The sequence below is a fragment of the Thermobia domestica genome, chromosome 9, assembly GCF_964235325.1.
Source record: "Thermobia domestica chromosome 9, izTheDome1.hap1.1, whole genome shotgun sequence".
Classification (NCBI taxonomy): Eukaryota; Metazoa; Arthropoda; class Insecta; order Zygentoma; family Lepismatidae; genus Thermobia; species Thermobia domestica.
Genome location: NC_137462.1, coordinates 61,364,921 through 61,381,014, shown reverse-complemented (window position 1 = coordinate 61,381,014; position 16,094 = coordinate 61,364,921). Strand labels below are relative to the sequence as shown.

Sequence of the window (16,094 nt, the reverse complement as noted above, 5' to 3'; positions counted from 1 at the left end):
TAACTTCTGGCATTACTTTATAAAGCTTTTATGACACAACAATGCCCGCTAGATAATAGCTAGACGGATCGTGTATCTTTTCGTTTATAAAACAAAATACCAGAAATTATATATTTATATAATAAACAAAAATGTTAAACTATAATACTCTTTAAAATGTTTTTCATTATTACCTTTCGTAAAAAAAAATAAACATTATTGTATTTAATACCATATAGTAGTGATTGACGTGCTTTCTTACTATCGTCCTCTTCCATTTCAACTGCAAGCAATTAAGGCGATTGGAAAGTCTCAGAAAATAAATCGACTTTTTTTTTTTTTTTTTTTTTTTACACAAAACCTATCATAATTTTTATGTAAATCCTCGGGGAAAGGGACTAGAGTCCGGATATTTTAATGACTAACTGCAAGAGTGAGAGTTGTCAACCCCTCAGTAAGCACGTACGTCATGTTATGTTAAAATCGAATAAAATTAACGAAAGCTATGATAGAACTTTTTTAATCGGGGGAGGGGACAAGAGAGCGATCACTCTTTCGTTCTTAATTGATTTTAAACCCAAGTATAGTAGAAATGAGATTAAAGACTCAAAAAGTATACATCAGGTTTTTTTTTTTTTTTTTTTTTTTTTTTTTTTTTTTTTTTCTAAAGTTATCTTCGATCATATTTTTAAATCGGAGAGTGGAGGAGAATTAATCTATACCACATTAGGGCGCTAACTTCACAGCTCATTCTTGTTTTGATCCTAAAGATAGGGTATTATAAAAAAAGAGTCAAAGAAAATACATTGTACCAAAAAGGAATAAGTTTCATGTGTTATCCTGGAACTATAAAAAAAAAAAAAATCGACAGAGGGTAATTTCACTATTTCATTCCTGATTTATGCGGAGTGATTCATTGTGAAGCCTTAAAGAAAACGTACGACATATTACAGCAAATGAACAGCGTCGTGATACTTTTTTTTTCCTTTAAGTTGAGGGAGTAGACTAATTCATTCCACATGAGAATACTAAATTTATCTTCCGTTCTTAATTTGATTTACTTCGATCACGAGAAGTACAAAGACGAAGTAAAATGTAAAGTTTATTCGTACAGATTGAACCAAATAGTGATCATATGGATAACAACATTTTGTTTCGAAGCACATGCTTACAATTCGTGCTCATACTTTGAAGAATTTGTTTTCTCTTTTACTCATACAGCTCAATGAAGTTAGAAAACCAGCATTTCGTTATACGAAAATAATGAATGAGCTTTGAATTAAATATAAAGTTGTCATCCATCTGGCTTTTGCCCGATGTGTACCTTTTTCTTTCTTTCTTTCTTTCTTTCTTTTTGTCAATTTTCGTTGTCCGGTAAGAAATTATATTCGAGTATGGATAAGAGTGGGTATGATATAAATAGCGTGCTTTTAGTGATATAGACGAGGCCGAAAGTAAACATGATAGAACTCCATCAATTCCTGTAAACAACACAGTTTCATTTTCATCAACACAGTTATAAGTTTAGCTGTTTTTAAAATTATATTATAGGCTATACTTATAGATATACTCATAAAAGAATGACTTTTTAAATGAAAAACTAGTTTGTTTTTATTTTATAAAAAAAAAAGAATTTCCGACATTTGATAGGACTGCCATAACTAAGGTGACCGGGCAGGGAGGCAAACGCCACTACTTAAGTTCACCTTTATTTGAGGCAGGCGCACTTCAAAATCCAAACATTTTTACTCCACATGATACCAGATATAACACAACATGAATATATAAATGTGAAATATATATGTGAAATAGGTTCACATAAAAAAAAAACTCTTAAAGAAAACAAAAATGTGATCTGGACACATTTCCGTAAAATTTATTCTATTTGGACCCTCAGAAGTTATATATATTTCTTATGATTTTAAATTGTCAAATATTGTCCTTTCGATTCAACTAATGAAGTATGGAATAAGACCATTACATTATTTCTAAAAGAACTGAAAATAGTTTAACGTGGTGGTTCCATAAGATAAAACATAATTGTTATCTGAATCCTACTTCGTAAACTATCAACTTGTGGTCCCTAGAATAATTTTAAAATATTAATTATTTTTTTTAATTCTAAAGGAATCTAAATTTCGTATTTTGAATGCTTCTAGGAGTTTCAACTTGATATTTTTACAGGCCTCATACTGTATGTTAATATTTGTTCCCCGTTTCCAGGAAGAGTTGTAAGTTAGGGTGCTGTTGGCATCATGCTATGAAATGATTTCTTAAAACTTTTTGGTAGCATTCTTGAAAGTATTAGTACAAATGAGAAGTAACAAAGGTCTACACAATCTTTGATGCATTATTATATGATACAATTTCCGTAACATATTCAATTGACCCACATTTCACTTTCCTTTAACAGTGTAAATAAATCCACGCTTCAGTTACGACTCATGGCTTTCCAACGTAGGAAAAAACAAATGAAGTACACAATATTTCGATTGAGTAATAAATAATAAAAAAAAAATGATTAATAGTGAAAATACGTAGCAGCAGCATTAAAAACAACGATTTCATTGCCAGTCTGATTTCTCGTACTATGACCTTGAAGTTTACATGGCGTCAACCAGATAGCATGACCGTGAATTTGTTAACACTTGACTGTGCATGTGTGAGTTTTATTAATAGTGTTTTTTTTTTTTTTTATTTCTGTTATACCAGAACTTTATTTTCTTCTTTTTATTATAAAGAATATTTATCAGAGGCACTTGACAATCGCAGGAAAACACCTCACAAAAATAATGATGACACACAAATAATAAACAAAATAGAAATTCTATTTTGTACAATGCAACATTTTCTGTGACGTTGCACGTGGCAGCGATGTTCCTGTCAATCTTCGAATGACTTATAAAAATCTCTGCTTCATTGAGCATAGATATCAGTCGTTGGTTAGCGGTCGAACGAGCACACAACGAAACAACATGGAAGCCAAGTACTTACTTTTCTTAGTGTTAGCATGTGTCTTAGCTCAAGTAAGTAAAGTAGTGAATGATTTTTTTAAAAAACTATTACAGAGTGTACCGGTATTATGCGTGTTATGGTGAATTTGGTTATCTAGATAAAATAATATTAACAATCTTTGTTTTAGTTTAGTTAAAAGAATTTGTATTTGACAGTGAAAAAGAAATAGGATTCAAAAAAAAAAGAAATGTTTAAGAACCGTATACAAGTGATACTCTGTATTATAGAAGTTCGTGATCCACTGTCTCACTAAATTCAACCTCAAATGTAGGAATAATTATGTAATTTCTGACAAAGCGAACACTATGCTGTATAAAGATCGGAGTGCTTTACGAAATCTTTCCAAAACATACGTATTTTATTTCAAATTCAGGGGACGAATTCACTTCTTTCGTATTGATCTATTTTACTTCAAGTAGTAGAGATTATACAACTCAGAAACGAAATTATACTCGAGTTTTTTTTTTTTTTTTTTTTTTTTTTTTTTTTTTTAATCGTAGTGTTTGGGAATGGAGGAAGGCAAGACATGAATCCTCATGGGGCGTTTACACTTGGTCGATTTAGTCGCACGGCTAAATTGACTCGCTGCATTTGCGACTAAATCGAAGCAACTAGGCCGAATCAGATCGATGGATGTGTTCAATTGTTTCAACCGAAAATGAATGCTGCTTGTCGACTCGCTCTCCTCTGGTCGATTCGAAATCGACTGGCAATTTTAAAGATGTCCAAGCAAAAAGTAATTGGTACAATTTACGGTGTTATAGCAGAAGAAAATAGAATCGACCACAGAAAATAGAACGTCTTTCAATTCAGTTGCTAGTCGATTAGTCGCTTTCGATCAATAAGCGATTAAGTTGAAGTCCTGTTTACACGGTCGATTAAGTTGAAAGTGACATCAATTCAACTGAATCGAACGCAAATCGACTAAGTGTAAATGCCCCATCACTGTTGACTGTTTTCAACTTCAAACACTACAAAATGTGTGAAAGCATTAATAAACATAGGCCTTTACATAATATGTCAAATAGTTTTCTTTCTTTTTTCTTTTTTAATAAACGTTATCATAGGACATTTTCCGAAAACTTAGCTGGAGACGGGGAGGGATTATAAGAGAAATTGACTCTCATATTCTCAATTGTGAAGCCTCAAGAATATGCGACAGATTGCACCAAATCTTTTTTTTTTTTTTTTTTTTTTTTTTTTTTTTTTTTACGAAAGATATTTTGAATATACAAATGACATCTTTAACGTCTCACAGTTATGCCGGTTAGGCTAAAGGAGCCGGTGATGATGAGAATAGATGAAATGGTGGAATGAAAAAAGTGGGAGGAAGCCCACGCTTTCTGATGAGCTCACTTGGTGCGAGCTGGTGTCGAACCAAGGATCCCATGCACCAGAGGTGAACGCTGTACCAGTGCCAGTGACTATGGTGGCCCCGTTCTCTAAAAGGGACTGTAGTATGAAATCTGTTGAGGAAACCTAAGTGAATTGAGAAACAGACAGACACCACAGTACCTTGCCTGTCATGGTTGTATTTTCTCTTATTTGAGGATCTGTGACATGCGCAGCATATATAATTTCTGTATGGTGATCAGTGCCGTTGCGTGGGAAATCAGCGCCCGGGACGAGAGTATACGACGGCTCCCCCAGACGTATATACCAACTAATTTTTTCGAAAGCGGTATCGAATTTTCGATAGCGCTTAAACACGTACTCTGTTATTTTTAATGAAGATTAGAAAATGAAATGAAATATTTGAGTTTTACGTCCACGGTTATGCCGGTTAGGCTAAAGAGGACGGGATGATGAGTAATGAATGAATTGGTGGAATGAATAAAGTGGGAGGAAACGGGAGAACCGCGAGAAAACCCACGCACACGGTGTTTGTGCACCACAAAGTTTACTTGGCGGGAGCTGGGATCGATTCCGGGACCCCAAGCACTAGAGGCGAACGCTTTAGCACTGAGCCACCGTGGCCCCGTAATGAAGATTAGAGTTTATATGCCGAGTTTCATCACTGTAGCTTCAGGATTTCGTGAGGTACTCCATCCTTATAAGAAAAATTGCCAAGTAAGCAATGATGATATCAGATGGTGGGGTTAGATAAGTGGGCGCTCATACTGGCTATGCCTGCCACCCCGATCTCCGGACTGCAAACATAGACAGTGGTGTGGTAACGAAAATCAACTAATATAAATAATATTCTTTCTGGTATACAGTAAAATGCCTCCTAAAAATGACTTTCCCTTCTGTTTGTCCCGCTCAAGGAATAAAGAAATTAAACCTGGCGTTGCTAATTGAGAGAACGTGCCGTCTTTCTTTCTTTTTCACACAATGTAATGTCCACGATACGAGAAATAAAGTTGTCTAGTCTCGTCTGATCTCATAAATTTTGTAGATTTATTGTCTCGTTTCGAATCCCGAAGAATTCTTTCCCGTCTTGTCTCGATTCTCAAAGGAGCATGATGGCTCATTGGTATTACATTCACCTTTGGAGCATGGGGTTCCTGATTCGATCGCAGCTCGCGTCAAGTGGGCTTTGTGTCGGTTAAAGATCTGTGTTCGTGGATTTTCTCAAGATTCTCCCATTTCCTCTTACTTAATGCATTCCACCATTGCCTTAATTTATCATTATCACCGTCTCCTTTAGTCTAGCCGGCATAATCATGGGACGTAAAGCCCAAAGATTTCATTTAATTTCATTTCATTTTGATTCTCCAGAAAGCTTTTCTCGTCTTTCTTTTTTTTTCTTTTTTTTTTTTGTACAAAGATTGTCCTGATGTATATTTTTTTTTTAATTTCATCTAGAAGTTATCAGAATCTCTTCACGTCACGAGAGATCTACGAATGGTGTGATATTACAATATTCAAATCATATTCGTTATTGGAGCAACGGCGCCGACTTTCCAAAATGTATGTGGGTGCGTATCAATGGCGAGACGTGTTATATGTTTTCAAGGGAGTTTCAATATTTTTTGATTGATTTCATTTTAGTTAAAATCTGTTATGAGCACTGTCTTAAAGATCTGTGCTGTGACGCAAGCCGAAAATATGCGATTATATTAACAATATAATTCCCTTTTTTAATATTTTTATTTATTTATTGTGGGGACTGTCTTTGACTAGGTTAGAGACAGGCAAGGAAGCGGGAAGTGGGTTGTTTGGTTGCCTTCGCAGAAACACATTTAAAACAAACAATAAGGTTTAGTGGTTAGAAATTTTAACTTCCACCTCAATGTTTTAATTGCTTATTATTTTTTGATAGTGGCAAATGAGAAATATTTATTTTATTTTGTTTCTATCAAACTAAAAATCTTGTGAGTGCGGTGCACCCACAAGATTATTTGTGTGAGTGCTGGAGCCCCGCAGCACCCACGTAGTCGGCGCGCATGTATTAGAGTATATTGTGTATTGACTTTCTAATCTTCTAACGTTGATAAATGCTCTTCATTAGGTTCATACACTCGGTTAGTCACTTTTATACTATGAATCATGTAACACAAAAATAAGTGTTTGGGATCCAAGACTTGATAAACGAGTGTTGCCCAAGGAAACTCCAATCATTTTCTCTTATCTCGAATATAAAATATATATTTCTCTTTTTGTTTAAGTGACGAGACGAGAAATTCGACTCCACCAATCCAAAGATGTTCATTTTACAATCGAGCGTCAATCGAGTTCGCGCCGGTTCTGCCTCACTATCGCCAATAATCTTCCACCTCTTTAAAATCAATGAGACTAAAATATCTAAAGATGATACTCACAAGAGCTGGTGCTCATCATTTACAATGAGGGTTTTGCTTACTTTATCCTTTAACTACTCTGGTTAATATACACTTCTGTGGGGTCTTCCGAACCCCGATTGCCTCTTAAGCGAATATTGACTTTGTGGTGCCTTTTCGTTGTCTCACGTCAGTCAGTAATCTTCTATTTCTTTTTTGTATTACAAAGTTAAAAGAAATAGGACCTGTTAAGATAATAAAAAAATAATAAATTGTAATAACAATAGAATTTACTGAAATGGTGAAACAGACGTCTGGAGAACTATTGTCCTCCACGCAACTACTCCAGTGTTAAATCTAGAAAGGAACATCTGGCACAAGTTACAAGTGTGAGAGTTTATCTCACACTCCCTGAAGGTTTCGGCTTACTATTCTCACTGAAGGTTGCACTGGTTTTGGGCTTACTTTCACTAACTTTAGTTTGGCTCGAAATCACTCAGACTCGACTCTAACTTGCTATCCACATACAGAGCTCGTGTCCACAGGGCCTGCGCTGCAGATTGAAGATATTTTTGGTAAGCTTCGTTGACTGCAGAACACGGCTACTTCTTGTTACCATTTTTACTCTGTAGCAATCAATATTAAAATCCAACGTGGTTGATTTGCTTCCACTTCCGGTTTGAATAGAGAGTTAAGAGGCTTCATCCCGGCGAAATTAAAATACCGCTAATTTTACAGTAATTATGTGATATCTTCAAATAGATAAAAGATAATTGAAATGTGGAACAAGGGCGCCCTGGGCAATATTATTTTGCGTGAGGTACCGTTATCACAAGTCACCTAGTGGCTTTCCGTTTTCAGCCGTTTAGAAACGCGAAAATAAATGCTGATTTTCAAAATGGCTCAAAATCGGAAGCAGATAAGTGAGTCGTGATAACGGTATCTCATGTAAAATTATATTGTCTAGGGCGGTCTTGTTCCACATTTCGATTATCTATTATATATTTGAAGATAACATATAATTACTGTAAAATTAGCGGTATTTTAATTTCACCGGGATGAGGCATCTTAAGAGAGAGAATATTGGACCTATTCCTAGAATGAGCAAGCGATTTCAGAAAATAAACGTTTCTTACTCTCTCTTAATATTTGCTCTACGTACATTAATACTGAAACCGGAAATTGTGAATTTCTATAACTTCCGGATTTAGTACAGAGGTTAACCATATGGATAAAATGTATTCATGGAAGACTCAATCGATTGCAGAAAACCGCATCTCGCTATCTATTACCGCTTTTGCTCTGTAGTGATCAATATAGAAACCAAGAATGGTTGATTTGCACCCACCTCCTTCAAAGAACTCATTTTTTAACTTTTGACCTTCTACAGGGTGTTTCAAAACAACTCCGACAACGTTTGGGAGGTGATTCCTGACACCAAGATAAGACAAAAAGCATAGATAAACCTGGGTGCACAAATGCTTCCTTTAGGAGTTATAGACTGCCCAAAACATGAAAAAAATGAAATTTAAAGGTCCAAAGCTCCAAAACTATGGGATCTACCGTAGTCGGGTTAAGACTTCACTTAGGAACTAGTATGTGCCCTATTCAAAAATACAGGTTTCAGAATCCTAAGGTACTCATGCAACAATTTTTATAGAGGTAGTTGAAGAGTACTTCTAAGTATATGCCTGTAGGCAAACTCCCTCGATAAAAATATCTTAGGATTCTGAAACATGGATTTTTGGATAGTGCATATATTTGTTCCTAAGTGAAGTCTTGACCGGACTGCGGTAGGTCCCATAGTTTTGGATCTATGGACCTTTAAAGTTCATTTTTCCATGTTTTCGGCTGCTTATAACTCCAAAACGAAGCATTTGTGCACCCAGGTTTGTCTATACTTTTCGTCTTATCTTGGTGTCAGGAATCACCTCCCAAACGTTGTTGTTGTTGTTTTGAAACATCCTGTATATCCTGTCAAAATTGTTGGTGATTCATCACGCAGCTCTTGACTTTTGTTTGTTTCTCGGGTTGACAGACACAAACTTTTTTTTGTTTGTTTGTTTTGGTTTCCAAACAAACAGGCGTACGAGTAACGGTTTTGGTAAACAAATTGCTTCAACTTGCGATTCCATATTCAAACTAATAAGCATAAAAAAGTGCCTAAAGTTTGTAATAAAAAACTCAACTGTAAACAGTGTTTATACATAATTTCCCTTAAGACAAAATACTTTCTCACTCTTCACTTGCAGTATATGTTGTAGTACAGTACGTTCTCGCTTGCTTATGCTATTGAGTATGTTTCTTTTATCTTTTCTGTAAAGTATGCTTCTATAAAATACCATTCCAAACAATTTTTAATGTGGGAAGGGGGTGCAAACAGTGGCGTAAATATTGGCCCCGCAGAACCCGTATTGTGAGCGTCCCAAGGTATCAAGGGGCTCCGAAATCGTGAAGTGGGACGCAGAGAAGGGGCCCTACTCCACATTGTTTGCGGGGGGGCCCCCTCAAGCCTTTAGTTAGGGGGCCACTGGGTGCGAACAGGACGGAATGAGGTCTCCTCAATTTTTATAGTAAAATTCGGGACACGGGATGTTTAAGATACGAGCAACTTTGTCCAATAGATTAATATCATAATCTGGCCATTAAAATGATAACAAGGCGATCATTCAATTTTGGGACACAGAGTTCAATGAGAGCTTTGTTTCTAAATTTTTGAAACCTTATTCTTCAAATATTTAATTGTTATAAATTTTATTATTACTGTGGTAATTTCAAATAACCTTTCCAAGAAAAATAAAGCGTTATTAACATTTTCTTTTCCGAAACAGAACTCATACGTAATACTTAAACTGAACCTTGGGTGCCTCTTGTTTACGGTATTCTATTTAATATTCACAGATTGATAACTTTTACACTGATCGGGTCTCTACTGACAGATAGCAAGTGGACTTTGAAACTGCAAAATAACCGAACTTCACTCTTTGAATTTCATATTCCTTGCATTTAACTACACCCCTGACCTTCAAAAAAACAATCATGCAAAGGAATATGAAATTTATTGTTTATTTTTAATAGGAAATGGGAGCACTCCATCACTTTCTGGTTCAATAAGTCAGTGGTGCAATATTGTTATTTATAAGTGCTGACATATGGATTCCGGTGTTGCTAAATTATGGTTTATGGAACACTGGATTTATATCCTGCTTTTCTTCTTAACAAAAATATAAAGGAAATAAAAACGTATGTTTCTTTCATATGATATATTAGTTGGTTGAATCAATTTGAAGTTCATATTGAAGTTTATTTAAAATTCAATTTAAGTTCATGTTGATGTTGGTTGAATCTCATACCTTTCAACTCCGAAATGATATGAGATTTAAGTGCTAGCCAATAAATCAGCAGAGAAGGCTAGCTGATTCGTGTAACACTGCATTTAATAGAGACTTTGTGTATCTGAAATTATAATTGTTTCGGTTAGAGATAGCAGTATGATAAAAACATGCTATTACTGAAACCAACACTTTGTTTCATCTTTATATAATATTAAAAAAATATTAGTGTTATTACACACCTTTCAACACATACATAATCGTTGCAGAGTATTCTGTATAAGAAATAAAATTTGTTATCCCTTTGATGTACGGATACTTCTAAAAAAACATCACCTTATTTACATAATCAGGATCATATTGACTCATATACACAGTGGCGTACTTAAGGGAGGTTTCTGGGCTTAACCTCCTCCTCCGAAATTTTATTTACTATATTAAAAGAAATTAAATATCTTGCAGAATTTTTACATTTATAGAATGAAGTTAGTAAAGCTCTTAAAACAAAATCGTTAATACGCCTCTACATATCAGAGCCCTGCACGGGCCGGGCACATTCCGGGCCGAACCGAACCGTACCAGCCCGGCTCGGCCCGGACACTCTGAAAGACGGATCGGAAACTAATGTTAGCCTATGCTAATCGTAATGTGTTTGGGAAACTAACTCTTTATTCAAGACTGCAGAATACTGTAATACTACTACTATTACCACTTCTACTACTAATACTACTACTTCTACTATTACTACTACGACCGCTACTAATACTATTACAACTGCTACGACTTCGAGTCAGAGTTGAAATGTCTGGTGGTACCAAATTTACCTTCTAAGTACAGAAAAAAAAGGAGAAATACTAGTTACTATGGCCGGTATGCGTAGAATGTGAGCCAATGCTTGATCTACGAGGGACTACGGTGGCTCAGTAGTTAAAACACTCTCATCTGGTGCTAGAGATCGTCGGATCAATCCATGTTCGTGCTATATGAGCTTTGTGGTGGACAAACACCGTGTGCGTGGGAGTTTCCGGGGTGGTCCCTCTTCCTCCCACTGTTTTTATTCCACCAATTCATCCCATCATTCATACGCCCTGAGCCGTAGTTACCTAATGAACGTATGATAGTCAAGTATTTGACCTACTAAGTAGAATTTGGTACGCTACCATTGGACCACGGATGCTAAAACCGTGAACTGACATGCTCATAAGATCAGCGCAATTTGTAGTAATGTTCAATTAGCAATGGAAATACCAAATAGTGTTACATGTTCCTGTATTTTTTATAGTATGATACTACAAATATAACAAAATATAATGATCAAATAAACCACCAAGATGCGAGGGTCGATTAGATGTTCCTGGAACGCTGGCTTAATGGTTGAGCGTTCACCTCTGGTGCATGGGGTCCCTGGTTCGATCCCAGCTCTCGCCAAGGGAACTTTGTGGTGGATAAACACCGTGTGGGAGGGGGGTTCTCGTCGTTCTCCCGTTTCCTCTCACTTTATTCATTCACTATTTCTCCTTTAGGCTAGCCGGCATAACTGTCGGACTTAAAACTCAAAGATTTTATTTTCATTGCTTCGTTTTCGTATTACTAGTAACAGCAGTAATTACTAGTGATATTCGCTGTCGTATTAGTATAGTAATGAGTAGTAGCAGTAGTGGTAGTAGTAATAGTAGTAGCAGTGGAAGCAATAGTGGAATTAGCACTAGCATTCGTAATCGTAATAGTAGTATTAGCAGTAGTAGTTGTAGTATTAGTATCACACATGGTGTAGCAGTTTTACATATCTTCTCTGTTACTCGTAATGCACTAATGAGTGTAGTATAAGACTTTTAAGTCCATGAGCTGTATTATTGTACCTAGGTATAATAAACATGGCTGGACAGAGCAAGCACAAATAACAAATATAGACACAGTATAAGGATATAGAAAACAAACCTTGGGTAACCTTTCACACGATTTTTCCACTCGAGAAGGACAAATAGACATTGCAATATTATGACGACGCATTTTTCATTTTCCATTACATATTGAAGGATTGACTTGATTTATCAGACTTGGTTCTTCTCAGGCCGGTTACGCCCGGCCTGTTTAGAGCCTGACCCATTTGTGCCCGGCCAGTTTAGGGTCCGGCCCGTTCTCCGCCCGGCTCGAGATTCGGGCCGGGCCGGGTCGAGCTGGGCACAGAATACAGATCCATCCGGGCCGCGCCGGGTCGTCTTCGGGCCTGGGTTTGCAGGGCTCTGCTGCATATACAGCATATTTGACTAGAAAATATACTCAAAAGGAACATTAAAAAAAAAAAAAATCTTCTGTAATATTCTTGTGGCACATTAGTGCTAATGCATGTTCCATGTACCTTATATTTCAGGATTTGAACTTCATAGATTTAGCGACTTTTCTCCTGGATTGCTAACACTGTATATGACAATGATTTAGCGTCTTTGAGTTCAATTCAATGTGTTGCTGTTCAACTACGTAGTTATATGGATATAGTATAGATCATTGTAAAACATAAACTAATTAAAAACAGAAAAAAAATGTGATTGAAATTTTAGGAAGGGTCAAGAAACAGGTCTAGTTAGGGGGGGAAAAATTGTCATTCATTAATGTTAGGATTTTCTAATTAAAAGTGCACAATAGCAATTAGTGATTATTATTATTATTATTATTATTATTATTATTATTATTATTATTATTATTATTATTATTATTATTGGTTTCATTAACATGAGCGATAACTTGGTAACTAGGAAAATATTTCACGTGCGTACTCACCACTCTCAGGTCTAATTCCGTACCAAGTTCGGTGAACGTTGGTCGAATTTTGTAAATTACGTTTGATAGCCTATATACAAAGATCGTGTAGCTGATTTGAAAGAAAAAATATAGCGTCGGAGTATGCCACATTAAGAAGTTCTGGTTTCTATGATATCAAAAATGTAGGAAGTGAGACAGCTAGTATGTTCAAAACGCTATTATATGAATTAATAACTGTCCAGGGTTCGATTCCCGTTCGAGATCCTAAGCCGGTAAGGAATTTTTTTCTAATCATCTTGAAAATATTTGAGAATATAATCCTGAGACGAATATTCGGATCCGAGAGGAACGGTAATTTTGAAAGGCGGATACTTCATAACAAGAAAATGCATAATTTGTACCATTTACCAAACATTGTTAGGGTCATAAAGTCTAGGAAGCTCAGGTGGGCACGTTATGTAGGCAGAATGGATGAAAGTAGGAACGCTTTCGAAGTTTTGACTGGAAATACAATCGGAAGACGTCCATTAGGAAGACCTAAGCGCAAATGGGAGAACAATACTAGGATGGATCTCGCAAAGATAGGAATAGAAAGTAGAAACTGAATCCAGTTGGCTCAGGACAGAAGTCAATGGGGAGCTTTAGCGAATGCAGCATTGAGCCTCCGGGTTCCACAGTCACGGAATTAGTTAGTTAGTCAGCCATCTAGAGTGAGAGGCTCCTGGGTTTTCCTTATTAACACTAGACAAATGGACAGATGGTACTTAACGTACAGGTCCCAGACCGCTTTCTTCCTTTCTTATTCCTTTCTTCCTTCCCAGCGTAGTGTGCTCGCCGAAGGAAGTCATCCCTCATACGTGACGGGATTAAGGTCGTAGATGTCATAGTATCTACAAATATATAAATAAATAAAGTAATAACCATTTCTAAATCTTTTCTTACAGACCAGATATTTGGATGAGAAACTTATTGCGTCAAATTGTTGGCACTCAAATTTATACACTATACGAAATATATATAAAAATAAAAGCAACTATGATTGTAACTTAATAACTCTTGAACCATCCGACCGATCCCGATCAAATTTTCAGCATAGATGAGGTTCTAATCTGGGATGGACACCCCCAAAAACATACGTTTTTCATATTAAAGGCATTGTGCTGCCACCTTCTGCCAGGTACTCATTATCAGCGACCTCAGTAGTCATTAGACATCGTGAGAAAGCAGAATGGAGCGCTCCGCGAAGCTCATGGACTTCGAACGTGGTTAGATGATTGGGTGTCACTTGGATCAGAAGTCTGTACGCGAGATTTGCACACTCCTAAACATCCCTAGGTCCACTGTGTCTGATGTGATAGTGAAATTTAAATGTGAAGGGACACGTACAGCACAAAAGCATACAGGCCGACCTCGTCTGTTGACTGACAGAGATCGCCGACAGTTGAAGAGGGTCGTAAAGTGTAATAGGCAGACATCTATCCAGACCATCACACAGGAATTCCAAACTGTATCAGGATCCACTCCAAGTACTATGACAGTTAAGAGTGAGGTGAGAAAGCTTGGATTTCATGGTCGAGCAGCTGCTCATAAGCTACACATCACGCAGGTAAATGCCAAACGACGCCTCGCTTGGTGTAAGGAGCGTAAACATTGGACGATTGAACAGTGGAAAAGTGTTGTGTGGAGTGACGAATCACGGTACACAATTTGGAGATCCGATGGCAGGGTGTGGGTATGGCGAATGCCCGGTGAACATCATCTGTCGGCGAGTGTTGTGCCAACAGTAAAATTCGGAAGTGGTGGTGTTATGGTGTGGTCGTATTTTTCTTGGAGGGGTCTTGCATCCCTTGTTGTTTTGCATGGCACTCTCACCGCGCAGCCTAAATTGATGTTTTAAGCACCTTCTTGCTTCCCACTGTCGAAGAGCGATTCGGGGATAGCGATTCCATCTTTCAACACGATCGAGCACCTGTTCATACGAGCACCTGTGGCGGAATGGTTACCCGAATATAACATCCCTGTAATGGACTGGCCTGCACAGTCCTGACTTGAATGCTATAGAAAACTTTTGGGATGTTTTGAAAAGCCGACTTCGTGCCAGGCCTCGTCGACCTACATCGATACCTCTCCTCAGTTCAGCACTCCGTGAGGAATTGGCTGCCATTCCCCAAGAAACCTTCCAGCACCTGATTGAAAGTGTGTCTGCGAGAGTGGACTGTTGTCAACGCTAACGGTGGGCCATATTGAATTACAGCAGTACCGATGGAGGGCGCCACGAACCTGTAAGTCCTTTCCAGCCAGGTGTCCAGATACTTTTGATCACATAGTATATATATATATGTGACTATGTTTGTGACTTAATAACACCTGAACCTTCCAACCGATTTCGACCAAATTTTCAGCACAGATGAAGTTTGGGTCTGGGATGCTTTATATCATTATTCATTTTGACGGTGAAACTTAGGGAAGGGGGACGGTGAAGATATTTAAACATGATCAAAAATGATCGATATTATTCTCAAATCTATATAGGTTTCGGGGTCGTTGAGATGAACAGTGACACTTTCGATGCCCTTTAAATCCAAATTCAGCTCCCTTTGCTCTTTATGTCCAAACTGAAACGTATTCTCCGCTATTTTTCTCCTAAAAATTATTTTATTTGATTTTCTTTCTGGTAACCTAACAAGGAGAACACTGACAAGCAGAAGAAATCTCACAAAGAGGGGAAATCACGATCCTGTGGTTTGTCTTTTTTAGCACCGAGCCTACATGAGACGGTGCTCTATAGTTTAAGATGGAATTCAAATCATCAGAAGTTATCGCATGGGACCTCATACACCAAACGCGTACACTAGCCACTATACCAGCGGCGAGGGCTGGAAAAAGCGATCCTGATACATTCTACAATACACTATTCAATGATGAGATTTATTTTCTGCTGATTTAGTCTTTAATATTTACTATGCAAGTAGGGGGTAAGGGGGTGGTGGTGGTGATGCACTTGGTACCTCTTGTGCGTGGCGTACCTGGTTCAATCCCCAAGAAAGTAAGTTTATGGTGCACATCATTTCCTTGGGTTTCCTCGGGGTACTCCCGTTTCCTCCCACATACTTATTAATTTTTTTATCATCATCATTCACTTGCTTTATTCATCGTCTCTTTTAGCTTAAAGAGCATAATTGTGGAACGATAAACCGTACGATTTCATTAAATTTTCATTATGCAGCCAAAAACTTATACAGCAAAGTTTAGTATCTGTTTGAAGAAATGTACTAATATGGGAGAA

The 16,094-nt window shown here is 37.1% G+C and overlaps 1 protein-coding gene across 1 annotated transcript in view; it reads left to right on the top strand.

Moving 5' to 3' along the window:
• Window positions 1-2,837: 2,837 nt before the first annotated feature.
• The window catches only part of LOC145694685 (uncharacterized), a 35,809-nt gene continuing 22,552 nt past the window's right edge, over window positions 2,838-16,094 (top strand). The window contains exon 1 of the mRNA XM_081771191.1: window positions 2,838-3,005. Within this exon, the coding sequence (XP_081627317.1) occupies window positions 2,874-3,005 (132 nt within the window). The 5' untranslated portion in view covers window positions 2,838-2,873. The remainder of the gene's footprint in view (window positions 3,006-16,094) is intronic.